The sequence below is a fragment of the Anomaloglossus baeobatrachus genome, chromosome 2, assembly GCF_048569485.1.
Source record: "Anomaloglossus baeobatrachus isolate aAnoBae1 chromosome 2, aAnoBae1.hap1, whole genome shotgun sequence".
NCBI lineage: Eukaryota > Metazoa > Chordata > Amphibia > Anura > Aromobatidae > Anomaloglossus > Anomaloglossus baeobatrachus.
Window position 1 is genome coordinate 417,393,595 of NC_134354.1, and position 27,500 is coordinate 417,421,094.

Genomic DNA, 27,500 nt, shown 5'->3' on the forward strand with positions numbered 1-27,500 from the left:
GAGAGAGACAGAGAGGGAGGGGGAGAGAGACAGAGAGGGAGGGGGAGAGAGACAGAGAGGGAGGGGGAGAGAGACAGAGAGGGAGGGGGAGAGAGACAGAGAGGGAGGGGGAGAGAGACAGAGAGGGAGGGGGAGAGAGACAGAGAGGGAGGGGGAGAGAGACAGAGAGGGAGGGGGAGAGAGACAGAGAGGGAGGGGGAGAGAGACAGAGAGGGAGGGGGAGAGAGACAGAGAGGGAGGGGGAGAGAGACAGAGAGGGAGGGGAGAGAGACAGAGAGGGAGGGGGAGAGAGACAGAGAGGGAGGGGGAGAGAGACAGAGAGGGAGGGGGAGAGAGACAGAGAGGGAGGGGGAGAGAGACAGAGAGGGAGGGGGAGAGAGACAGAGAGGGAGGGGGAGAGAGACAGAGAGGGAGGGGGAGAGAGACAGAGAGGGAGGGGGAGAGAGACAGAGAGGGAGGGGGAGAGAGACAGAGAGGGAGGGGGAGAGAGACAGAGAGGGAGGGGGAGAGAGACAGAGAGGGAGGGGGAGAGAGACAGAGAGGGAGGGGGAGAGAGACAGAGAGGGAGGGGGAGAGAGACAGAGAGGGAGGGGGAGAGAGACAGAGAGGGAGGGGGAGAGAGACAGAGAGGGAGGGGGAGAGAGACAGAGAGGGAGGGGGAGAGAGACAGAGAGGGAGGGGGAGAGAGACAGAGAGGGAGGGGGAGAGAGACAGAGAGGGAGGGGGAGAGAGACAGAGAGGGAGGGGGAGAGAGACAGAGAGGGAGGGGGAGAGAGACAGAGAGGGAGGGGGAGAGAGACAGAGAGGGAGGGGGAGAGAGACAGAGAGGGAGGGGGAGAGAGACAGAGAGGGAGGGGGAGAGAGACAGAGAGGGAGGGGGAGAGAGACAGAGAGGGAGGGGGAGAGAGACAGAGAGGGAGGGGGAGAGAGACAGAGAGGGAGGGGAGAGAGACAGAGAGGGAGGGGGAGAGAGACAGAGAGGGAGGGGGAGAGAGACAGAGAGGGAGGGGGAGAGAGACAGAGAGGGAGGGGGAGAGAGACAGAGAGGGAGGGGGAGAGAGACAGAGAGGGAGGGGGAGAGAGACAGAGAGGAAGGGGGAGAGAGACAGAGAGGAAGGGGGAGAGAGACAGAGAGGGAGGGGGAGAGACAGAGAGGGAGGGGGGGAGAGGGAGGGGGAGAGAGGGAGGGGAGAGAGACAGAGAGGGAGGGGGAGAGAGACAGAGAGGGAGGGGGAAAGAGACAAAGAGGGGGAGAGAGACAAAGAGGGGGAGAGAGACAGAGAGGGGGAGAGAGACAGAGAGGGGAGAGAGACAGAGAGGGGGAGAGAGACAGAGAGGGGGAGAGAGGGAGGGGGGGCGAGAGGGAGGGGGGAGAGAGGGAGGGGGGAGAGAGGGAGGGGGGAGAGAGGGAGGGGGGGAGAGAGGGAGGGGGGAGAGAGGGAGGGGGGGAGAGAGGGAGGGGGGAGAGAGGGAGGGGGGAGAGAGGGAGGGGGGAGAGAGGGAGGGGGGAGAGAGGGAGGGGGAAGAGAGGGAGGGGGGAGAGAGGGAGGGGGGGAGAGAGGGAGGGGGGGAGAGAGGGAGGGGGGGAGAGAGGGAGGGGGAGAGAGGGAGGGGGGAGAGAGGGAGGGGGGAGAGAGGGAGGGGGGAGAGAGGGAGGGGGGTAGACTGATCACGCGAGGCTGGTTTCTGTGCATGCTCAATAGAGCAAGCAGGATGCTGTCTCAGCATGCCAGCGTTCACATGCGTTTGCATGCAGTATAGTCAGGATCCAGCAATCTGCAGTATTTGGACGCAGCTCAAAAATGCTACAAGTAGCGTTTTTGAAAAAAAAGAGAATTTTGTTTACTTACCGTAAATTCTTTTTCTTATAGTTCCGTATTGGGAGACCCAGACATTGGGTGTATAGCTTCTGCCTCCGGAGGACACACAAAGTACTACACTAAAAAGTGTAGCTCCTCCCTTTGAGCTTATACACCCCCTGGAGAACCAGATCTAGCCAGTTTAGTGCAAAAGCTGAAGGAGAATAGCCACCCACAAGTAAAAACAGAGCAAGAACCGGAACAACCGGAGACTCTGTCCACGAACAACAGCCGGTGATAACACGCGGAACAAGAACTGCCAACAGGCAACAGGGAGGGTGCTGGGTCTCCCAATACGGAACTATAAGAAAAAGAATTTACGGTAAGTAAACAAAATTCTCTTTTTCTTTATCGTTCCTATGGGAGACCCAGACATTGGGACGTCTCAAAGCAGTCCATGGGTGGGAATAAACAGAAAAACTGAGAAGTAGGCGGAGCCTAACTTCACAAGTGGGCGACAGCCGCCTGAAGGATGCGTCTGCCCAAGCTCACATCTGCCGAAGCATGAGCATGCACTTGGTAGTGCTTTGAAAAGGTATGCAGGCTAGTCCAAGTGGCAGCCTGACAGACTTGCTGAGCCGTAGCCTGGTGCCTGAAAGCCCAAGAGGCACCGACAGCTCTGGTCGAGTGTGCCTTGATCCCCGGCGGGAGAGGCACCTGAGAACACTGATAGGCATCCGAAATGGTCGACCTAATCCAACGGGCTAAGGTTGGCTTAGAAGCAGAGAGGCCCTTACGCTGACCTGTGGTTAGCACAAAAAGAGAGGTGCACCGCCTAAGAGCAGCAGTGTGAGACACATAGATCCGGAGCACCCGCACCAGATCCAGAGTATGCAACGCTTTTTCAAAGCGATGAACAGGAGCCAGACAAAAGGAAGGTAGGGTAATGTCCTGGTTAAGGTGGAAAGGAGAAACCACCTTAGGGAGAAAGTCCGGAGTCGTACGGAGAACAACCTTGTCTTGATGAAAAACCAAAAAGGTGACTCCGAAGAGAGCGCAGCTAAATCAGAGACTCTCCTGAGGGAAGTTATGGCCACTAGAAAGACCACCTTCTGTGAAAGACGAAACAAAGAAACCTCCCTAAGAGGCTCAAAGGGGGGTTTCTGCAAAACCGTGAGAACCAAATTGAGGTCCCAGGGATCCAAGGGCTGCCGGTAAGGCGAGATGATGTGAGACGCACCTTGCATGAAGGTGCGGACCTGAGCCAGCCGGGCGATACGCCGCTGGAACAGAACTGACAAAGCTGAGACTTGTCCCTTGAGAGAGTTGAGGGATAGTCCTAGCTGCAGACCGGACTGTAGAAAGGACAGAAGGGTCGGCAAGGAAAAAGGCCAAGGAGAATGGCCGGAAAAGCGACACCAGGACAGGAAAGTCCTGTGATAGATCTTGGCAGAGGAAGACTTACGGGCCCGAGTCATAGTGGAGATGACTTCAGGGGGGACACCAGAAGCCGTCAAGATCCAGGACTCAAGAGCCACGCCGTCAATCTGAGAGCCGCAGAATTCTGGCGGAAAAATTTTGGACGGTCCGGAAGATGCCACGGCACCTCTACGGACAGATGGAGCAGGTCTGGGTACCAAGCTCGCCTGGGCCAGTCCGGAGCAATGAGGATGACCCGACGGCCCTCCATTCTGATCTTGCGCAGAACTCTGGGCAAGAGAGCTAGAGGGGGAAACACGTAGGACAGACGAAACTGGGACCAGTCTTGAACCAGAGCGTCCGCTGCAAAGGCCTGAGGATCGTGGGAGCGAGCCACGTAAACCGGAACCTTGTTGTGACGGGATGCCATTGGGTCCACTTCCGGAGTGCCCCACTTGCGGCAGATTGACTGAAACACTGCCGGATGCAGGGACCACTCGCCACTGTCCACGGTTTGACGGCTGAGATAATCTGCTTCCCAGTTTTCCATGCCTGGGATGTGAACTGCGGATATGGTAGACTTGGAGTCCTCCGTCCATTGAAGGATGCGTTGAACCTCCAACATTGCCAGGCGGCTGCGTGTCCCGCCTTGGTGATTGATGTAGGCAAGCGCTGTCGCATTGTCTGACTGGACTCGGATGTGCTTTCCCGCCAACAGGTGGTGAAAGGCTAGGAGAGCTAGAAGCACAGCTCTGGTTTCCAGCACATTGGTTGAGAGAGCTGACTCGGACGGAGTCCAAGTGCCCTGCGCTCGGTGGTGGAGACATACCGCTCCCCAGCCGGATAGACTGGCATCCGTGGTGAGGATCACCCAGGACGGGGCCAGGAAGGAGCGCCCCTGAGACAGAGAGAAGGGCCGAAGCCACCACTGAAGAGAGCTCCTGGTCTGTGGCGACAGAGCCACTAGCCTGTGCAAGGAGGAAGTCCGCTTGTCCCAACAGCGGAGTATGTCCAGCTGCAGAGGACGCAGATGGAACTGGGCAAAGGGAACAGCCTCCATTGACGCCACCATCTGACCCAGCACCTGCATCAGGTGCCTGATGGAATAACGGCGGGGCCTCAGCAGAGAGCGCACCGCCAGTTGGAGGGACTGCTGTTTGACTAAGGGCAGCTTCACAAGTGCCGGCAGAGTCTCGAACTGCATCCCTAGGTACGTGAGCCTCTGGGTCGGAGTCAGAGTGGATTTGGGCAGATTGACAAGCCACCCGAATTGGGCTAGAGTGGCGAGAGTGAGCGAGACACTCCGCTGACAGTCTGCGCTGGATGAAGCCTTGACTAGAAGGTCGTCCAGGTAAGGAATCACTGCCAACCCCTGGAGGTGCAGAACCGCAACCACTGCTGCCATGACCTTGGTGAATACCAGAGGGGCCGTGGCTAACCCGAAGGGGAGAGCCACGAATTGGAAATGTTCCTCTCCGATTGCAAAACGTAGCCAACGCTGGTGTGCAACTGCAATTGGCACGTGCAGATAGGCATCTCTGATGTCGATGAATGCCAGGAAATCCCCTTGGGTCATTGAGGCAATGACTGATCGCAGAGACTCCATGCGAAAATGCCGCACCTGAACATGCTTGTTGAGAAGCTTGAGATCCAGGATGGGCCGGAAGGAACAGTCCTTTTTGGGGACTAGGAAGAGGTTTGAGTAGAAACCTCTGAACCGTTCCTGGGCGGGAACCGGTACAATTACTCCGTTGGCCTGCAAGGATGCCACGGCCTGAGAGAAGGCGGCGGCCTTGGAGCAGGGGGGAGTTGACAGAAAAAATCTGTTTGGCGGGCTGGAAGAGAATTCTATCCTGTAGCCGTGGGAGATGATATCCCGCACCCACTGATTGGAGACGTGTTGAAACCACACGTCGCCAAAGTGGAAGAGCCTGCCACCGACTAAGGACGTTGCTGGCGCGGACAGATAGTCAAGAGGAGGCTGCCTTAGTGGCAGCAGCTCCTGCGGTCTTCTGTGGACGCGCTTTTGTGAGCCAGCTGGATTTTTGGTCCTTGGCTGAGTTAGTGGACGAGGCCGAGGGCTTAGAGGACGACCAGTTGGAGGAACGAAAGGAACGAAACCTCGACTGATTCCTACCCTGGACAGGTTTCCTGGTTTTGGTTTGTGGCATGGAAGTACTCTTCCCGCCAGTAGCCTCCTTAATAATTTCATCCAGCTGTTCACCGAACAGCCTGGACCCAGCAAAAGGGAGTCCAGCAAGGTACTTCTTTGAAGAAGCATCTGCCTTCCACTCTCAGAGCCACAGGATCCTGCGGATAGCGAGGGAATTAGCCGAAGCCACCGCAGTGCGGTGAGAAGCCTCTAGCATGGCAGACATGGCATAGGATGAAAAGGCCGAAGCTTGGGAAGTTAAGGCATCCATTTCGGGCATGGATTCCCTGGCGAGGGAATGCATCTCCTCCAGAGAAGCAGAGATGGCTTTGAGAGCCCACACTGCTGCAAAAGTTGGGGAGAACGAGGCTCCTGCCGCCTCATATACAGACTTGGCCAGAAGGTCGACCTGGCGGTCAGTGGAATCCTTAAGAGAGGTGCCATCAGCCACTGATACAACAGTCCGGGCTGATAGCCTAGACACCGAAGGGTCTACCTTTGGTGAATGAGCCCACTCCTTGACCACCTCAGGTGGAAATGGAAACCGGTCATCAGAACCACGCTTCGGGAAGCGTTTGTCAGGACAGGCCCTAGGCTTGGACACAGCGGCCTGAAAACTGGAGTGGTTAAAGAACACACTCTTTGTCCTCTTAGGCGAGGTAAACTGGTGCTTTTCTGCCAGAGAGGGTTGCTCCTCTGATACTGGCGCATTGAGATCCAGTACAGAATTAATGGACACAATCAAATCACTAACATCTGAGTCACTCTCGGACAGATCAATGGGGCACATGGAGTTAGCCTCCGAGCCCCCTGTAAAGGCATCCTCCTCGCCCTGCGAGTCAGCTCCTGAATCAGAGCCGCGGCACGAGGAAGGAGAGGGAGCCCTGCGTCTCCTCTTAGGACGACGGGGTCTGGGACCAGATGATGAATCCTCTGTGAGCTCCGCTGAGAGAGCCCTAGCAGCAGAGGCACCCTGTGAAGGGGGCTGATGCATGTTCAGCAAAGTCCTGGACAGCTGTCCCATGGAGTCGGCAAAAGACTGGGAGATAGACCTAGAAAAGGATTCTACCCAAGCCGGGGGTTCAGCCACAGGGACCGGAGCAGCCTGAGAGACCACTGGGGGGGCGATTCCAGGCTGAGGCATCGTCAGGTTAGAGCAGGCATCACAATGTGGATAGGTGCTCGGTTCCGGCAGTAGGAGCTTACATGCAGTGCATACTGAATACAGCTTTGGAGCCTTGCTCCTCGTGTGAGACATGCTGCTGGAGTCGGGGCTCTGCCAGAATGACCCCCAGAGAGTATATAGAAGGTCCACAACCGGAGTTGTGGCTTACCAGACCGCTGGAGCGGTTTGTGTGTCCTCCAGATCCCAAAGTCCGGACTCCCAAGCACCTCAGCAGGGATGCTGCAGCCAGTGCTGACCGCAGGGAAGAACGCTGAGAAAATGGCACCGGAGTGAAGAGAGGGGGCGGGACTCACTCTGAGAGCGGGATCTGGAGGGCCAAGAGACTTACAGGGGAGGAGACATGTACTCAGTGAGGAGTGTCTCTCCCCTGTGTAGAACGGCCGCTGGGCGGAGCCGCACTGTCCCTCTGCATGAATGACATGCGAGGGCAGTGAAACCGAAAGTAGGCCTCCGGCGAAGCCGGGGCCTAAATTTGAGCGGTGCGGCCGGCGCGCAGGCACCATCGGCGCGGTTCTCAGGCGACAGCCAGAGAACCGGCCGGAAATGTCAGAAAACTCACTCAGCACACTCTCCCAACATAATAAAGTACAGGGACCCCCAGAATATAAACGTCTCAGGTACTTAGCTTGCTGAGACGCAGGGTTCCAAGTCCCTGGGGATGAGTGCTCCGTCCAGCAGGATCCTGAAGGGCTGCGGATGGAGACCGGTCTCCTGCAAAGCATTGAGAACCGTGCTGGCTCCCACTTCAAGCCAGAGCCCGAGGGATGGTGAAGGAGCGCGGCATGTAAGGCTCCAGCCTTGGAATCAACCTTAACAGCACCGCCGACACAGTGGGGTGAGAAGGGACATGCCGGGTCCCAGACTTGGACCCGCTTTTCTTCAAACTCTTTCCAAAAATGAAAAATCAGATGAGAATGCATGTGTGGATGTATGCCTCCTGAACACAAAGCAATGAACTGGCTAGATCTGGTTCTCCAGGGGGTGTATAAGCTCAGAGGGAGGAGCTACACTTTTGAGTGTAGTACTTTGTGTGTCCTCCGGAGGCAGAAGCTATACACCCAATGTCTGGGTCTCCCATAGGAACGATAAAGAAAGTTAAAAAACTGAAGATCGCTGGATCCTCACTATAACGCACGCAAACGCATCTGAACGCATGTTGACGCAAGTCCATTGCAAATGCATTGAAATGTAAACGCACTTGCACTGGATCCGTTTTTGCGTTAAAAAAAACGTTCAGGACGCATGTTAAAAAAAAACGTAGTGTGAAAGCAGCCTTACAGGTACTGTAAGGATATGGAACAGAACTGTGCATCTCATTTTCAAAGTTTATGAGGGCAGGGACAGTAGAACTATTTTTTTTCACCCTGGAGAGTACACCTTTAATTGTGCAGTAGATGTTCTGAAATCCTCTTCTAATCTTTTTTTTTTTTTTTATTAAAAAGAAGGACAGATCAATCAATCGGTTCCTCAGGTCATTGTTCTGAATGCCCATAAATTAAAGCTGTAAGCTTTATGGAGAAAGGTGCAGATTCACTGAGAATGAAAGAAAGAAGTGATTACTTGCTGCTTGAGGTGGGCCTCCTGCTGCTTCATCAGCTCACACATACGTTGGGATTCCACCGCTTCCTTCAAAAGCTATAAAAAAAATAAATTAAAAAAAATGCAAAAATGGACAATTAACTGGATTGTAATAATAGGGTGGGTGATTGTCTATGTATCTATAGATAGATATACATCTATCTGGATAAAACTTCCAATAAAATATCTATATCTCTTGGGATTTGAAAGCAATTATTTCCAGCTATCCAAGAATTTTAACTTTGGACTTGAAAGTGTAACTATAATTTTATAAACATTTTGATACATTACTGACTCTTCATAGTGTTCATACTCACAGCTCATGAAAGTGCCATACTAAGCGTACAACAGAATTAGTGAGTTTAGCCATAATACGGCATATTGCCATAACAGAGGCACATGGCTGAAATGAGCATGTTGGTCACTATAAACATCACACAAAATGTACAATTTTTTTTCTTCGTTATTAAAACTATAATCTGCAGACTCAACAATATCTTGAGGTTGCACTGGTAAATGGCAAAAATGTCCAGTAAATTAGAACAGAGTAATATACTAGTTATAGAGAAAATATGGCTGCTCATAATGGTCAGCACAAATAGGAAAATGTAAAAATGTGGTGTTCGACTTACAAAGTCCCTTTCCCTCTGATGACGCTCCTCTACCTCCTTGAGCATTTCTTGAGCCTGCTGCAGTTTAGCATCCACCAGCTGCTGCTGAAGATCTTTGTGTTTAAAAACCTTATCAATGTGCTGTAGAGTGGAGAAGAAGAGAAATCTCAGAGATGACTCAAACAAAATATCTGGCAGTCATGGGACGTGAAGGAAACACGTCTAGAAACTTGTTCCCTTGTTGTCCTGCCTCATCACTGCAATGCATGGAACTGTAATTCAGCAATTCATTCCAACAGTCCAAATAGAAGACCATGACTAAAAGGGCTTCAAACCCCACTAGTTACCCAATAGATTCCTAACACATTTAATAGTTTGCATTAAAAGAGAAAATAACTCTTGGGTCCAAATGAAAATGAGGCTACAAACATAGTAGTGTTATCACTGATGGTGTTTATTGGTCACATACTAAAGTATAGGGCAATAAAATGTTTGTCATATCTTTCTAAGCACAAGAATATCGCTCCCCAGTCTCCTGACTTTCCTAATTGATGAGGGTGGTTTGACGCTACAGCTTGATTGACAGTTCGGATCAGCAGAATTGTTACACTGATAGCCTAAATGCCGCTTTACACGCTGCGACATCGCTCAAGCGATCTCGTTGGGATCACGGAATTTGTGACGCACATCCGGTCACTTTAGCGATGCCGTTGTGTGTGACACCTTTGAGCGATTTTGCATCGTTGAAAAAACGTGCAAAATCGCTCATCGGTGACATGGGGGTCCATTCTCTAATATCGTTGCTGCAGCAGTAACGAAGTTGTTCCTCGTTCCTGCGGCAGCACACATCGCTCCGTGTGACACTGCAGGAATGAGGAACCTCTCCTTTTACCTGCCTCCCGCCCGCAATGCGGAAGGAAGGAGGTGGGCGGGATGTTCGTCCCGCTCATCTCCGCCCCTCCGCTACTATTGGGCGGCGGTTCAGTGACGCAGCTGTGACGCTAAACGAACCACCCCCTTAGAAAGGAGGCGGTTCGCCGGTCACAGCGACGTCGCAGGGCAGGTAAGTAGTGTGACGGGTCTGGGCGATGTTGTGCGCCACGGGCAGCGATTTGCCCATGTTGCACAACCGATGGGGGCGGGTACCCACGCTAGCGATATCGGTACAGATATTGCAGTGTGTAAAGCAGCCTTAACTCTGCGTACTCGATTGTTGCTTTAGCACAGAGGTCCCCAACCTTTCTGACCATGAGAGCCATATTCAGCTCTAAGAAAAGGTAGCGAGCAACATTTATCTCTGAGAAACTGTTGCGAGCCACATCCAGCTCATGTCCGTTCACAGTAGTGACACCCAGAGCCACAATTACCCATTTAATATATATAAGCTTTTCCACTAAGGCAATATACCAAGATCCAGGGGCTCCTACCTTACCCCCATTCAGATCTGGTCTTCTGTGTGGGGCTACTCAAAAAAGTCACCATCTTGACACCTGCTCTTCATAGCTGTTTGCTAGATCTGGTGCTTAAGCACCAAGCTTGAAGACAGCTACGAGCCACACATCACAGGCCTGCGAGCCACATGTGGCTGCCGAGCTACAGGTTGGGGACCCCTGCTTTACCAGGTAGCCTCGCTTCTACAGCATTGTAAGTGCCTGGTACTGTAGTGGCTGGATTAGGAGCCAACATCGCGCTCCAGCAATCTCAGACAGCTTCAGTGCAGTGCTTACAAGAGGAATTCGAATCAGCTTGTAAGTACTATACATGGACCGCAAAAACACGGAAGCAGCTAGATAGATGGATAGATAGATATAGATAGAGACAGAGATAGAGGGATCGATAAATAGATGGATAGATAGATAGACAGATAGACAGAGAGATAGATAGAGGGATAAATAGAGGGATGAATGAATGAAGGGATAGATAGAGGGATAGATAAGCAATAGATGAGAAAGACAAATATAATGTCCCACTCCCTTGCATTTTGCAATCTTGCACCCTTTAGTGTCTTTCATGTGGCACTAAAGGGTGCTTAGCCTTGTACTTAGCCAAAAAATAAATGATAAAAAAAAAAACAAACAACGTCCCGTCCCCCCCCCCCGCAGAACACAGCTGGCAGCTTCACCTTGGCTCGTAATCCAAAACAGATGGCTCGACATCACTAACCCTAGTCAGGGTTTTATTTGAAAAAACCTCCCCAACACATTCCCTCTTTCACCAATTTATTGGAAAGAAAAAACAAATCCGGGTCCGGTGTAATCTAATAAGAGGGACCCACGACGATCCATACTCACTGTCCCAGTCAATGAAGAACAGATCGTTCCCCATTGGCTGGGAGAGCAATGCAGTGACCTGAGCTAACATGAGGTCAGCCCAGGTCACTGCAGGGCATGACCAACGCTGACTTCAGGAGGTTAGCGAGGTGCATTACCTGCGGTGATGGAAGCTGCTGCACTCCTGATGTCAGCGCTGCTCACTGACTTCTATGCCCGCCGCGGTCTCAGATCACCACTCGCGAGCGGCCCATGACGTCACCGCTAGTCGCAGTCTCGGGCCGCCTGAGAGAGGTGATGTGAGAGCGCGACTGTCAGTAACTAGCACTGACGTCAAGAGTGCAGGAGTTTATCACCGCAGGTAATGAACTTTACTAACCTCCTGACGGAAACGCTCATCATCCCCGTGGCTGCTCGCACTGCAGTGCGAGCATATGCTGACATTGCAGTGCAGCCATATGCTGACATTGCAGTGCGGGCATATGCTGACACACTGCAGCGTGAGCAGCCGCGAGGCTGGAGCGGGAGCAGGACACAGACTGCAGGGGCACCCGACGGAAGTCACATGGAAGTGATTCCGTGTGGCTTCCAGGGATTTTGTGGGCTCATTGACTTGTATTGAGTCATGGTCCGTTATTACGGAACAGAATAGGACATGTTCCATAATAACGGAACGGACATACGGCATCTCATGTGTTTTTCTGTAGGATCGGATGCACACGGAAGTGCTTCCGTGTGCCATCCGATCCTACACAAAAGACATTGAAAAGATGGTCCTGTCCGTGGGTTCGCATAAAAAGAAGGGAATTTTGTTTACTTACCGTAAATTCCTTTTCTTCTAGCTCCTATTGGGAGACCCAGACAATTGGGTGTATAGCTTCTGCCTCCGGAGGCCACACAAAGTATTACACTTTAAAAAGTGTAACCCCTCCCCTCTGCCTATACACCCTCCCGTGCATCACGGGCTCATCAGTTTTGGTGCCAAAGCAGGAAGGAGGAAACTTATAAATTGGTCTAAGGTAAATTCAATCCGAAGGATGTTCGGAGAACTGAAACCATGACCCAAAAGAACAATTCAACATGAACAACATGTGTACACAAAAGAACAACAGCCCGAAGGGAACAGGGGCGGGTGCTGGGTCTCCCAATAGGAGCTAGAAGAAAAGGAATTTACGGTAAGTAAACAAAATTCCCTTCTTCTTTGTCGCTCCATTGGGAGACCCAGACAATTGGGATGTCCAAAAGCAATCCCTGGGTGGGTAAAAGAATACCTCGATAAAAAGAGCCGAAAAACGGCCCCCTCTTACAGGTGGGCAACTGCCGCCTGAAGGAGTCGCCTACCTAGGCTGGCATCTGCCGAATCATCGGCATGCACCTGATAGTGTTTCGTGAAAGTGTGCAGACTCGACCAGGTAGTCGCCTGACACATTTGCTGAGCCGTAGCCTGGTGTCGCAATGCCCAGGAAGCACCGACGGCTCTGGTAGAATGGGCTTTCAGCCCTGCAGGAATCGGAAGCCCAAAAGAACGGTAGGCTTCAAGAATCGTTTCCTTGATCCACTGAGCCAAGGTTGACTTGAAAACCTGAAATCCCTTACTCTGGCCCGCGATAAAGACAAGAGCGCATCGGGCCGGCGCCGTGGCGCCGTACGAGGAATGTAGAGCCGGAGTGCTCTCACCAGATCTAATAAATGCAAATCCTTTTCACATTGGTGAACTGGATGCGGACCCAAGGAGAGTAAGGCTGGTTTCACACTACGTCTTTTTAACATCCGTCCTTAACGTTATTTTAGCGGACAAGCGGATCCAGTGCAAATGCGTTTTCATTTCAATGCATTTGCAATGGACTCGCGTTAACATCCGTTCACCTGCGTTTGCGTGCGTTATAGTGAGGATCCAGTGACTTGCAGTTTTTTAACATGTTTCAAAAACGCTACTTGTAGCGTTTTTGAGCTCCGTCCAAATACTGCAAATTGCTGGATCCTTACTATAACGCACGCAAACGCAGGTGAACGCTGGCATGCTGATAGACAGGATCCTGCTTTTGTACTGAGCATGCCCAGAAAGTACTGAGCATGCCCAGAACCAGTCTCGCGTGATCTGTCTATCTCTCTACTCCCTCCCTCACCCTCTCTCTCGCTATCTCTGTCTTTCCCCCTTCCTCTCTCTCCCACCTGAGAGCTGCGGACACTCGTAACCAAGGTAAATATCGCGTAACCACTTCTCTTAGTTACCCGATGTTTACGTTGGTTACGCGTGCAGGCAGCCCTGCTCCTAGCAGCTGCAGACACTCGTAACCAAGATAAATATCGGGTATCCAAGGCCGATGTTTACCTTGGTTACCAGCGTCTGCAGCTGTCAGAAGCCTCCTCCCAGTCTAGTTCCCCTCACTCCCGATCACATGACTCCAATGCCCGCCCCTAAACATCCAGTGCAGGATCCTGCAAAATAACATATGCGTTTGCATACGTTATTTGCTGTAAAAGCAGGATCCGTACTTCCGCTAAAAAAACGTTTTCAGCGGATGTTAAAAAGACGTAGTGTGAAACTAGCCTAAGAAGATATCCTGATTGAGATGAAACGGGGATACCTTAGGGAGAAAGTCCGGGACCGGACGTAGAACCACCTTATCCTGGTGAGACACCAGGAAGGGGGCTTTGCCTGACAGCGCTGCTAGCTCAGACACTCTTTTGAGTGATGTGACTGTCACTAGGAAGGCTATCTTTTGCGAAAGGCGAGATAGAGAGATCCCGCATCGGCTCGAAAAGTGACTTCTGAAGAGTCGTCAGCACCCTGATAAGATCCGAGGGTGCTAACGGACGCTTGTAAGGTGGGACTATGTAGCCAACCCCCTGCAGGAACGTGCGGACCTGCGGAAGCCTGGCTAGACGCTTTTGAAAAAACACGGAAAGCGCCGATACTTGTCCCTTGAGAGAGCCGAGAGACAAGCCCTTGTCCATTCCAGAATGAAGGAAAGAAGAAAAGTGGGCAAGGCAAACGGCCAGGGAGTAAACCCTGAGTCAGCGCACCAGGATAAGAAGATCCTCCAAGTCCTGTGATAGATCTTGGCGGACGTTGGTTTCCTGGCCTGTCTCATGATGGCAATGACGTCTGGAGATATCCCTGATGACGCTAGGAGCCAGGACTCAATGGCCACACAGTCAGGTTTAGGGCCGCAGAATTCAGAAGGAAAAATGGCCCTTGAGACAGCAAGTCTGGTCGGTCTGGGAGTGCCCACGGTTGACCCACCGTGAGGTGCCACAGATCCGGGTACCACGATCACCTCGGCCAGTCTGGGCGACGAGGATGGCGCGGCGACAGTCTGACCTGATCTTGCGTAACACTCCGGGCAGTAGTGCCAGAGGAGGAAATACATAAGGCAGTCGAAACTGCGACCAGTCCTGAAGTAGCGCGTTTGCCGCTAGAGCTCTGTGATCCGTGGACCGAGCCATGTATGCCGGGACTTTGTTGTTGTGCCGAGACGCCATTAGATCGACGTCCGGCATTCCCCAGCGGCAACAGATCTCTAGAAACACGTCCGGGTGAAGAGACCATTCCCCTGCGTCCATGCCCTGGCGACTGAGAAAATCTGCTTCCCAGTTTTCTACGCCCTGGATGTGAACTGCGGAGATGGTGTAGGCTGTGGCTTCCGCCCACAGCAGAATCCGCCGAACTTCTCGGAAGGCTTGACGACTGCGTGTGCCGCCCTGGTGGTTGATGCACGCAACCGCCGTGGCGATGTCCGACTGAATTCGGATCTGCCTGCCCTCCAGCCACCGCTGGAACGCCTTTAGGGCTAGATACACTGCCCTTATCTCCAGAACATTGAACTGAGGGGAGGACTCTGTCAGAGTCCAGGTTCTCTGAGCCGAGTGGTGGAGGAAGACCGCTCCCCACCCTGACCGACTCGCGTCCGTCGTGACCACAGCCCCGGCTGGGGGCCGGAAGGATTTTCCCTTCGCCCAGGAAGTGGAAAGAAGAGAGACGTTCTTGTCTAGGGACGTCGACCTCCTGTCCCATTTGTGGTGTCTGATAGAAGCGGACGCAGACGAAACTGCGCAAGGGAACTGCCTCCCTTGCTGCCCCATCTTCCTTAGAAAGTGCATGAGGCGCCTCAAGGGGTGTGACTGGGCCCGAAGGAGAGAGTGCACCCCTGTCTGTAGTGAACGCTGATTATGCAGCGGAAGCTTCACTATGCTCTGGTGCAATCGGCACATGGAGATAAGCATCCCTGATGTCGATTGATGCTAGGAAGTCTCCTTGTGCCATCGAGGCGATGACAAAGCGGAGAGATTCTATCCGGAACCGTCAGGCTCTCACATGTCTGTTGAGCCGTGATCGGGGCGGAATGATCCGTCCTTTCTTGGTACCACGAACAAGTTGGAGTAAAAACCGCGACTACGTTCTGGAAGGGGAACGGGTAACGTAACTCCTCCTGCCTTCAGAGTGTTCACCGCCTGAAAACGTGCATCAGCTCGCTCGGAGGGCGGAGATGTTGTGAAGAAACGAGTCGGAGGACTAGAACTGAGCTCTATCCTGTAACCGTGAGACAGAATGTCTCTCATCCAACGGTCTTGGACATGTGGAGACCGCTCCCCTGACCTGGACCGCCATGCAGAAGAGTTTCTCTGGCTCTTCCGTGGCCTGTTGGACGATGAGATGGGGACCTAGCTGAGGGTGCTAAGGTCTCTTTGGTATGGGCTGGGTAAGCACGAGACCATTCCTTTGGAATGCTCAATCGATTCATCCAATTGTGCGCCAAACAATCGGTCGCCAGAAAATGGCAAACCGGACAAGGGCTTCTTGGAAGCAGAGACTGCCTTCCATTCTCGTAGCCACATGGCCCTGCGGACTGCCACCGGATTGGCGGATGCTACCGCTGTACGGCAAGCCGAGTCCAGGACAGCATTCATGGCGTAGGATGAAAATACCGACGCCTGGGACGTCGAAGACGCTAATTGCGGAGCAGAGTATGCCCGCATTAATCTCAGACAGAGCAGCTGAGATAGCCTGGAGTGCCCACACTGCTGTAAAGGCTGGGGCAACGGACGCGCCTATGGCTTCAATAGATGGATTTCATTAGGAGCTCTATCTGCCTGTCCGTGGCATTCTTGAGCGTTGAACCGTCAGCCAGTGCTACTACGGAACTAGCCGCCCGTCTAGAGACTGGAGGGCCACCTTGGAACACTGAGCCCAGCCCTTAACCATGTCAGAGGGGAAGGGATAACGTGTGTTATTAATGCGTTTAGTAAAACGCTTGTCCGGGAAAGCCCTGTGCTTCTGGTCAGCATCTCTGAAGCATTGAGAGCCACGTCCGGACAGAGTCCTGGGCTGCGACCTCCGCCTCATCCTCTAGAGAGTCTTGATGAAGACGGGGAAGATTCTAAGCAAGCCCGCTTAGCCGGTCTGGGACTGCAGTCCGTGCCGGAGTCCCCCACGTAATAACTAGAGGTCCCCCCAGGAGCCCGCTGCGTCGCGGACCGAGCGGGGCCTGTGAGCGATCCCGCAGTGTCCGGGGCCTGTGTAAGGGGCCGGTCTGGGCTGCAAGCTTCTAGTATCTTAGCAGATGTGAAAGTGACTCAGAGAGTTTTTCAACAAAAGCTGCAAACTCTGTCCCTGCCGTCTGGACAGGGGACTCACATGGCCCGAGCAATGCTCACAGTGATCACTGAGTATGTACCTCCGAACTGTGAAAATGCATACAATATTATATCTATATCTATCTATCTATCTATCTATATATCTATATATATATATCTATATATATATATATATATATATATATATATATATATATATATATATATATATATATATATATATATATATATATATATACAGTTCAGCACTCTGGGTGGCCCAGCCCGATGGGAAGAAGCCACCTGGCTTACCGACCGCTCAAGCAGTGTGTGCTGCTTAAAAACATGGCTGTCGGCGTTTACAGGGGAAGAGGGGGCCGTGGGCGTAACCCCAAAAGTGCGGGAATCTGGAGTCCCGGAGTGAAAAGTGAGGGGGGCGGAGGACAGCCAAGTGTGCTCCAGCCCTCACTGTCGGCGTCAGACCGACCGTCCCGCCCCTCCCCCTGACTGGCAGGTCCGGGGGCGGGCGTTTAAGGCACTAGGCCGCAAAAGCCGGGGGCTCAAGTTAAAAACCTCGGCCGGCCAGCAGGCGCGGTCGGCGCGGTAGTCCCGTACTACCCCCGCAGACGCCGCCAAGTCTGAGGCCAAGGTGCTCCATGCACCGTCCCCGAGGGGACACTGAGTACCTGTGTGGGAATCTGTGCCGTAGAGTGATTAGTGAGGGGGGGCGGAGGACAGCCCAGTCTGCTCCAGCCCTCACTGTCGGCGTCAGCCCGACCGTCCCGCCCTTCCCCCTGACTGGCAGGTCCGGGGGCGGGAGTTTAAGGCACTAGGCCGCAAAAGCCGGGGGCTAAAGTTGAAAACCGCGGCCGGCCAGCAGGCACGGTCGGCGCGGTAGTCCCGTACCAACCCCGCAATCGCTGCCAAGTCTAAGTCCAAGGTGCTCCATGCACCGTCCCTAAGGGGACACTGAGTACCTGTGCGGGGATCTGTGCCATAGAGTGAATAGTGAGGGGGGCGGAGGACAGCCAAGTGTGCTCCAGCCCTCACTGTCGGCGTCCGACCGACCGTCCCGCCCTACCCCCTGACTGGCAGGGCCGGGGGCGGGAGTTTAAGGCACTAGGCCGCAAAAGCCGGGGACTAAAGTTAAAACCGCGGCCGGCAAGCAGGCGCGGTCGGCGCGGTAGTCCCGGCGTCATACCAATCACTGCAGTCGCTGCAGCGTCTGAGGTCCAGGTGTCTATGCACCGTCCCCAAGGGGACACAGAGTACCTGTAGATGCAGGGCCCTGTCCCTGATGATACTCAGTCTCCTGTCCGTCAGATACCCTCAGGGGCTGCGGAGGGAGCCCGGTCCCAGTGCCTGGATGACCGGATAGGATCCCACTTCTCCCAGAGCCCCTAAGGGATGGGGAAGGAAAACGGCATGTGGCTCCTGCCTGTGTACCCGCAATGGGTACCTCAACCTTAACAGCACCGCCGACTCAGTGGGGTGAGAAGGGAGCATGCCGGGGGCCCTGTGAGGGGCCCTCTTTTCTTCCATCCGATAAAATCAGCAGCTGCTGCTGACTAAAATGGGAGCATGAGTGCATGTGTGCCTCCTTCAACACAAAGCATAAAAACTGATGAGCCCGTGATGCACGGGAGGGTGTATAGCAGAGGGGAGGGGTTACACTTTTTAAAGTGTAATACTTTGTGTGGCCTCCGGAGGCAGAAGCTATACACCCAATTGTCTGGGTCTCCCAATGGAGCGACAAAGAAAACAGGAACTGACCAAGACAAACGGAAATGGTCATGTGAATGAGCCCTTAAGAAGATGGGGATAACCCTTTAACACACTAAATTAAGAACATTCAATTTCTCTTCCTCAGTACCCCAACATGTTTCACTACCTAAGAAGCATTATTGGGAATACAGGGCAAGGCGTGGAATGGCTTCATAGTTTCTAGTTAAGTGTAAAACTGTATTTCCATCCAGTGTACACACACACTCCATAAAAGCCCACTTTTACCAAGTTTAAAACTGGACATTCCTTAGGGGGTATAGGCAACCTACGCACTTGCCAATGAGAACCCCCCAAAAAATGTCCAAACAGCAAAAGCTAAAATTTTACCCAAAGAAGATGAAATATAAAATTATATATCTTACCTTACATTACACTCATAATGCATCAGCAACAAACTCGGAATTTGTATACCTTTTCTGTCATTTTGCTGCAGTGGAGCATCAAAGCTTCCTTTGAAGCAACCAGCTGTGTCTGCTAAACCAGTTCCTTAGGCTGACGATCAGCCTTCTCATATTTATGTCTAGTAGTCATCTTACTTACCTCCTCCCTCAATTCATATTGCTCTATCAGCTTCTTTAGCCTGTCCGCTAGTTCAACATTCTCCTGGCGCAGCTTAGTGTTGCGCTCATTGTGTTGCTCCATCTGAGTCTGGATGTCATTCAGTGTCAGCTGAAAGTGAGAGGTCACCTCCTTGCGTTTCTCCTCTTCCTCACGGGCTCTTTGCACACCCTCCTCCTGGGGAAGGTAATACAGAGATGTCGGAACTGGTCTTAAATAGGCACATTTCTCTCATATCAGATTTGAAATAATAGGACTTAAAAATTAAGTGTACTATGCGTCAATGATATCTCATGTATGCAACACACAATGATCTCACAGGAATACAAATACAGAAGCGTAACTTCAAAATTTTGGGCTTCAATGCACAATCTTTAACAGGAGTCACCAACTACCGGTGTCTTATGTGGCAGAGGAGCTTTAGGACACCATGAAGCACAAGGGTCTGGGTGCGACTGCTTCTGCTATGTATACTATGCATGACACATAGGTTTATACTTGCCTTTAAACTTCTATTGTGCCTCTGCAACTCTCTACAAAGACTCTCTAATTTACTACGAGCTAGAATGGCCTTGCTGTGCTCATTACGGAGTTGATCCTTTTCTTGGATGAGCTGAGTCTGCTTTTTCTGCAGAACTTTCATTTGCTTTTGAGATGTTCTATGTTCTTCCAGCTTTGGTGACAAGAGAGTAGACGTTTGTTAGTATTATATCAAGTACAGTGCAATAAAATGCATCTCATTATAATTTCTATCTGCTCTCACCAGTTCTGCATATTTCTTACACAGGGCTGCCAGTTTTTCTTCTGGGGTGCTTAGTGTGTTTAGGGTCTGCATCAGCAGAGTGATCTCCTTTCCTGAAATTCAAAGAAATGGCTGAATGGGAATATTCAGTCTAAAGGACCAGTTCACACCGTCAATGTACATAAATGATCTTAGTAGTATTTATTATTCCATGTTACATTCATTCCACATAAAGCTCTATACTACACTGAATCCCTTCACACCAATTAAAGGGAATTTACCAGCAGGATCAACCTTCCTAAGCCATCTACATGCACATGCAGGTCATAGGAAATTAAATAACATGATACCTTGATATCTGTGATCTGATGTCTTTTATTTCCAGAGAAATCCCTGTTTTCCTTAACCCCTTCACCCCCGGCCACTAAAACACCCTAATGACCGGGCCATTTTTTGCAATTCTGACCAGTGTCACTTTGACAGGTTATAACTCTGGAACGCTTCAACGGATCCTGGCGATTCTGAGATTGTTTTTTCGTGACATATTGTACTTCATGTCAGTGGTAAATTTAGGCCGATATTTTTTGCGTTTATTTGTGAAAATTTAGGAAATTTGGCGAAAATTTTGAAAATTTCGCAATTTTCAAACTTTGAAAATTTATGCCCATAAATCTGAGAGATATGTCACACAAAATAGTTACTAAATAACATTTCCCACTTGTCAACTTTACATCAGCGCAATTTTCGAAACAAATTTTTTTTCCGTTAGGAAGTTAGAAGGGGTCAAAGGTCATCAGCAAATTCTCATTTTTCCAACAAAATTTACAAAATAATTTTTTTTAGGGACCACATCACATTTGAGGTGACTTTGAGAGGCCTAGGTGACAGAAAATACCCAAAAGTGACCCCATTCTAAAAACTACACCCCTCACACTGCTCAAAACCACATCCAATAAGTGTATTAACCCTTTAGGCGCTTCACAGGAACCAAAGCAATGTGGAAGGAAAAAATGAAAATTTTACTTTTTAACACAAAAATGTTACTTTAGCCATAAAATTTTCATTTTTACAAGGGAGAAAAGAGAAAGTGCACCATACAATTTATTGTGCATTTTCTCCTGAGTACGCTGATACCCCATATGTGGTAAAAATCAATTGTTTGGGCGCACGGCAGAGCTCGGAAGGGAAGGAGCGCCATTTGAATTTTTGAACGCAAAATTAGCTGCACCTGTTAGCGGACGCCATGTCGGGTTTGAAGACCCCCTGAGATGCCTAAACAATGGAGCTCCCCTACAAGTGACCCCATTTTGGAAACTAGAGCCCTCAAATAATTTTTCTAGATGTTTGGTGAGCACTTTGAACACCTGGGGGCTTCACAGAAGTTTATAGCGTTGAGCCGTGAAAAGAAAAAAATTTCTTTTTACAACAAAACGGTTGCTTCAACTAGGTAGCTTTTTTTTTCACAAGGGTAACAGGAAAAAATGCACCATAAAATGTATTCTGCATTTTCTCCTGAATACGCAGATACCTCATATGTGGTGGAAATCAAATCTTTGGACACACGGCAGTGCTCGGAAGGCAAGGAGCGCCATTTGAATTTTTGAGTGCAAGATTAGCTGCACTCATTAGCGGACGCCATGTGGGGTATGAAGACCCCCTGAGGTGCCTAAACAATGGAGCTCCCCCACAAGTCACCCCATTTTGGAAACTAGAGCCCTCAAATAATTTTTCTAGATGTTTGGTGAGCACTTTGAACACCTGGGGGCTTCACAGAAGTTTATAGCGTTGAGCCGTGAAAAGAAAAAAATTTCTTTTTACCACAAAATGGTTGCTTCAACTAGGTAGCTTTTTTTTTCACAAGGCTATCAGGAAAAAATGCACCATAAAATGTATTGTGCATTTTCTCCTGAGTACGCAGATACCTCATATGTGGTGGAAAGTAATTGTTTGGGCGCATGGCGGGGCTCAGAAGAGAAGGAGCGCCATTTGACAGCAAAATTGGTTGGAATCATTAGCGGACGCCATGTCACGTTTGGAGACCCCCTATGGTGCCTAAACAGTGGAGCTCCCCCACAAGTGACACCATTTTGGAAACTAGAGCCCTCAAATAATTTTTCTATATGTTTGGTGAGCACTTTGAACACCTGGGGGCTTCACAGAAGTTTATAGCGTTGAGCCGTGAAAAGAAAAAAATTTTTTTTTACCACAAAACGGTTGCTTCAACTAGGTAGCTTTTTTTTTTCACAAGGGTAACAGGAAAAAATGCACCATAAAACGTATTGTGCATTTTCTCCTGAGTACGCAGATACCTCACATGTGGTGGAAAGTAATTGTTTGAGCGCATGGCGGGGCTCAGAAGAGAAGGAGCGCCATTTGACTTTTCAAACGCACAGACGCAGTGCACTGATCGGCCGCTGCAGGACGCACGGTCGGATGCGATAAAAAAAAAGCGTCGGGGATACGTAAAAAAAAAAGTCACGCCAAAAATTGAGCAGGGATGCCGATCCGTTATCTGCATCCCTAATCAGCGCTCGGCAGGACGCACGGACGGATGTGATACAAAAAGCGTCGTGAATACGGAAAAAAGTCACGCCAAAAACTGACCACGGATGCAGATCCGTTATCTGCATCCCTGATCAGCGCTCGGCGGGACGCACGGACGGATGCGATACAAAAAGCGTCGGGGATACGGAAAAAAAAAGTCACGCCAAAAATTGAGCAGGGATGCCGATCCGTTATCTGCATCCCTGATCAGCGCTTGGCGGGACGCACGGACGGATGCGATACAAAAAGCGTCGGGGATACGGAAAAAAGTCACGCCAAAAATTGAGCAGGGATGCCGATCCGTTATCTGCATCCCTGATCAGCGCTTGGCGGGACGCACGGACGGATGAGGTGTAAAAATGGACAGGGGATACGGAAAAAAAAAAAAAAGTTATACTCACAGTACCCAGAGGACTAGCAGGAGGATCACTGACCAGAAGAGCTGCAGAGGAACAGATGGCAGAGAGATGGACAGCTTTACAGGAACAGCAGGCAGATCAGCAGAATGCCCAGGAAGGACCCAGCGATGGACGCAGATGTGATCAGGCCGGTGAAGACAGGTAAGAGGACGTCGGGGGAGAGCAGAGGGGGAGAGGGGGGGGTGAGAGCAGAGGGGGGGGGGTTGAGAGCAGAGGGGGAGACCGGAGAGGGAGCTGCAGAAGCAGAATAGAGATAATGGGGGAGGCAGTCAGATCGCGGGGGGAGCAGATCGGGATGTCGGGGGGGTTGGGGGGGAGCAGATCGCGGGGGGGGCTATCACGGCAGCGCGCAGGGGCACCACGGGAGCGCGCACGGGCTGCAAAGTGAGCACAGTACTCACGTGCAGCAGATCGCAGATCGCAACAGGGAAGCACATTGGCAGGGGGCAGATCGCGGCAGGGAAGCACATGGCAGGGGGCAGATCACAGCAGGGAAGCACATAGCAGGGGGCAGATCGCAGCAGGGGGCAGATCGCAGCAGGGCGGCACATCAGGGAGCATGCAGGGGCCATCACGGGAAGCGCGCAATACTCACGTGGAGCCGGAGCGGCGGTGACATCGGCGGCGGCAGCAGCGGTGGCGTGGTACCACAAGTACCAGCCACTGCACGCTGCAAACATGTTGGGGGAGGGCTCGCAGGCCAGCACAGGCCTGGGGAGGGCGGCCACCGGCAGATCAGACCGCCCCACTGCACACTGATTGGAGCGATTGCGCGTCATAGCACGATCGCTCCAATCAGTGCTGCAGGGGCTGGGGGCGGCATGTTTGAGGTCCACCTATGATATGCTGCAGCAGCTGCGGCATCTCATAGCTGGATCTCACAGGATCGCACTAATTCGGGCATTATTTTTGCCGAAATTAGTGCGATCGATGTGGTTGGCGGTTCAGATTTGAACAGCCAATCACATCGATCGTCGATAGGGGGTGGCGATGCCGCCCCCCCTGGGGTCAAGCAAAGGTCCCCTGCTGTAAGAAACAGCAGGGGACATCATTTGAAAGCCGTTGCTATGGCCACGGCAATCAAATGAAGTTTAGGCCGTAAAATTACGTCCCTGGTCGTTAAGTCACGTTAAAATAGGACGTAATTTTACGACCCGCGGTCGTGAAGGGGTTAATATGTAAATGAACTGTTAAGATGTATGGGCTGGACAATGATCTCTCAGAGAACCTGACTCAGGAGCTTATTTTCAATGTGAGACATAGCTCGGGAGGGCAGACTGTCAGTCATTACATGTCTCACGCTGTAATGCTCCAATATATTTAAAGTAGAACCTGGAGTCAGATTCTCAGGGAGATCAGAGTCCGGCCCACAAATCTTAACACTTCATATGTATTAAGAAAAACATGCATATTTGCTTGGCTATTCACATAATTTCAGTAGACTAGATCTGATCATAAGCAGATGTAGCTGGGAACTGTAGTACTACACGTTCAGTGCTAAACTCCACAACAAGGCTTTTACTGTGTGTGTGAGCAACTCTAGTCCGAATATCACAAACACCATTTCCTAACAGAAGTCAGGAAGAAAGACAAGCAGGTAATTAACTATGTGATACATAAAACAGCAGCAGTGACATGGGGTAGGGCTGTCACCATGCATCTGGTAGCTGAACTGGCACAGTTATTACTCACCGAGCCCCTTTGCCTTTTTCTTGTCTGGCACGCGCTTCTGATCTTTATCCGTGTCATTTATTGTCCGGTTATCATGTGCTCCACGTAGTTCCTCCTTGACTCCATTAACCTCTGGCAGAACAGGTTCGGTTTCTCCATTCTTAGCAGTCTCTGGAGGACCTTTGTCTGTCTCTTCAGAGTCGGCCATTCCTTCTTGGCCAGCATTCACACAATAGGTATTCAAAATATCCTCTAACTGCCTGCTAAGATCTTCCGAGACATCACAGTTAGGAGCGGCGTGACAGGCAGCTCCCTCACCTACAAAGACAACAACATAAGCAAACAAAGTAAGCCATTTTCAGCATAAGTGAGAGGGCACATTATAGATGCCATAAAATGAAGAGCTGGGCTGCTTAACAAATTCCTTAGAAACATTTAAAAACAAAGTATTTAAACTGCTCAGTTTCAAGACTAAAGGCCCCGTTACACGCAACGACATCGCTATTGAGATGTCGCTGGGGTCACGGAATTCGTAACGCACATCCGGCCTAGTAAGCAACATCGTTGCGTCTGACACATACGAGCGACCGCTAATGATCCCAAATACTCATCAAATCGTTGATCGTTGAAACGTCGTTCATTTTCAAAATATTGTTGCTTGTTCTGGACGCAGGTTGTTTGTCATTCCTGAGGCAGCATACATCGCTACGTGTGACACCCCGGGAACGACGAACAACAGCGTTCCTGCGTCCTCCGGCAACGAGGTGGGAGTGGCGTTAATGTGGCCGCTTTCCACCCCTACGCTTCTATTGGTGGCCCGTTGTGTGACGTCGCTGTGACGCCGCACAAACTGCCCCCTTAGAAAAGAGGCTGTTTGCCAGCCACAGCGACGTCGTTAGGAAGGTAAGTTCGTGTGACGCGTACTAGCGATATTGTTCACTACAGACAGCGAATTTGCCCGTGACGCACGCACGACGGGGGCGGGTGCGATTGCTAGCGATGTCGCAGTGTGTAAAGCGGCCTTTATGTTTGTGATCAGCGAATAGAAAAATGAAACCTGTACCGAATTAGGCTAGTTTCACACTTGCGCTATTTTGACGCAAACGGAATCTGTCACTAATGTAGTACAGTTCATTTATTTACAGTGGAAGCGCGTTACTATGGCGCGTGTGTGTGTCATGCAGTACCCGCTTGTGTACTACATTAGTGACCAGGGCTGTGGAGTCGGAGTCGGAGTCGTGGAGTCGGAGTCGGAGCTCATTTTGGTGGAGTCGGAGTCGGAGTCGGTATAAAATGCACCGACTCCGACTCCTAAAATATATAATAAATTGGGGACAGGAGTGCGATGCAGAATGTGCTGAATATTTTACTAAATAATAACATTTAGTATAATGCTTATATTTAAGTGAAAAATTTATTGTAGTGCAATGTGAACATCAGACATTTAATTGTTTTTATGATACAATAATCAAGATATTTGGATAGAACATAAAATATTTATTGGAATACAACTTTAGAACACAAAAAACTAATAAATTGTAAATATGTAATATATATATATATATATATACAGTGTATATACACACACAAGATATATATGTAATCTACTGTATATTACATAGTGTATTACATATTTACAATTTATTACAGTTTGTGTTCTAAAGTTGTATTCCAATAAATATATTTTATGTTCTATCCAAATATCTTGATTATTGTATCATAAAAATTATTAAATGTCTGATGTTCACATACACATATTCATGTACTACAATAAATTTTTCACCTAACTATAAGCAATATATGTAGGAGTCGGAGTCGGAGCCGGAGTCGGAGTCGGAGTCGGTGCAAGAGAATTTGAGGAGTCGGAGTCGGAGTCGAAGGTTTGGCTTACCGACTCCACAGCCCTGTTAGTGACGGATTCCGTTTGCATCAAAATAGCGCAAGTGTGAAACTAGCCTTAGCCTTACTGAAAGATAAAGAGTAATGTTGAGCGAGTAGTTGACTATTCATGCTCGCTATGCTGTTAGCGAGTACTGTCTGCTACTAGCATATTCGTTACGAGTAGCGGGCGCAATATAAGTCAATGGGAAATACTCGCTAAGTAACGAGTAACCCGAAAGACGTACTATTCACTGCTCGCACGGAAAGTACGGCTTTCGGGTTACTCGTTACTTAGCGAGTACTTTCCTTTCCATTGACTTACACTGCGCCTGCTACTCGTAACGAATATGCGAGTAGCGGACAATACTCGCTAACAGCATAGCGAGTACGAATAGTTAACTACTCACTCAACACTACTAAAGGGGCATTTACATAGGCCAATAAAAGCGATCAATCCTGACTCATGTAAACATGCCAGTGATCATCACCCGTTGATCAAGCAAAAAGCTCAATCCTCAGATTACTGTAGTTTTTTTGTCGATGGAAAAATAATAATTAGCAGCACATTCAGACTGTGTAAACAGGATGTGCTGCAAATATCATTAAAGGGGTTTACCCAGGAACAAAGTTCATTTTCAGCTTGATTTATTCAACAGATCTTGGAATAATAATCATTTCCACAAGTGGATGTATTCAGACAATAAATGTTCCGGTGCTGAGATAATCCTATATATGTGTGTACTGTGTAATGACCGTGTCTGACCGTACAGGGACATGGTCTGATCATATCACAATTCAGCAGGGGAGGACTTAAGAGAAAGTATACAGACATTACAGCACAGGATCATAGATGATTCTTTTTTATGAGGGGAAACATTTTCCTGTTTGTTTTTAAAAAGGTTTACCTCAAAGAAATAATAGTTTGCGATCCCATGCTGTAATATCTATATACTTTATTACTTCTTCCCCTGCCCAGGAGCTGTGATGTGATCAGATCATGTCCCTGTACGGTCAGACACGGCCATTACACAGTACATAACAGGGACACATATATGATTCTCTCAGCACAGGAACATTTTTTTTTAACACATCCGATTGTAAAAATTATTATTCCAAGATCTATTGATTAAAATGAACTTTGTCCGTGGGACAACCCCTTTAAGTCATATGGAGACAGAAGGATGTACTAACGAACATTCTGTTCCCATTCAGTTTTAGATGTCTTATATAAACATGCAAGTAATTGAGCCCCGATCAATGTGCATATTTTCCATAAGGCCCCTTTCACACATCCGTTTTTTTGCCCAT

The 27,500-nt window shown here is 50.2% G+C and overlaps 1 protein-coding gene across 1 annotated transcript in view; it reads right to left on the reverse strand.

Annotated features, from left to right (window-relative positions):
• Positions 1 to 27,500, reverse strand: part of TXLNA (taxilin alpha) — a 54,147-nt gene that overhangs the window by 14,405 nt on the left and 12,242 nt on the right. The window contains exons 2-7 of the mRNA XM_075336140.1: positions 24,333 to 24,629; positions 19,699 to 19,790; positions 19,438 to 19,608; positions 18,918 to 19,112; positions 8,767 to 8,886; positions 8,117 to 8,191 (exon numbers count right to left, since the gene is read on the reverse strand). Of these exons, the coding sequence (XP_075192255.1) occupies positions 8,117 to 8,191; positions 8,767 to 8,886; positions 18,918 to 19,112; positions 19,438 to 19,608; positions 19,699 to 19,790; positions 24,333 to 24,629 (950 nt within the window). The remainder of the gene's footprint in view (positions 1 to 8,116; positions 8,192 to 8,766; positions 8,887 to 18,917; positions 19,113 to 19,437; positions 19,609 to 19,698; positions 19,791 to 24,332; positions 24,630 to 27,500) is intronic.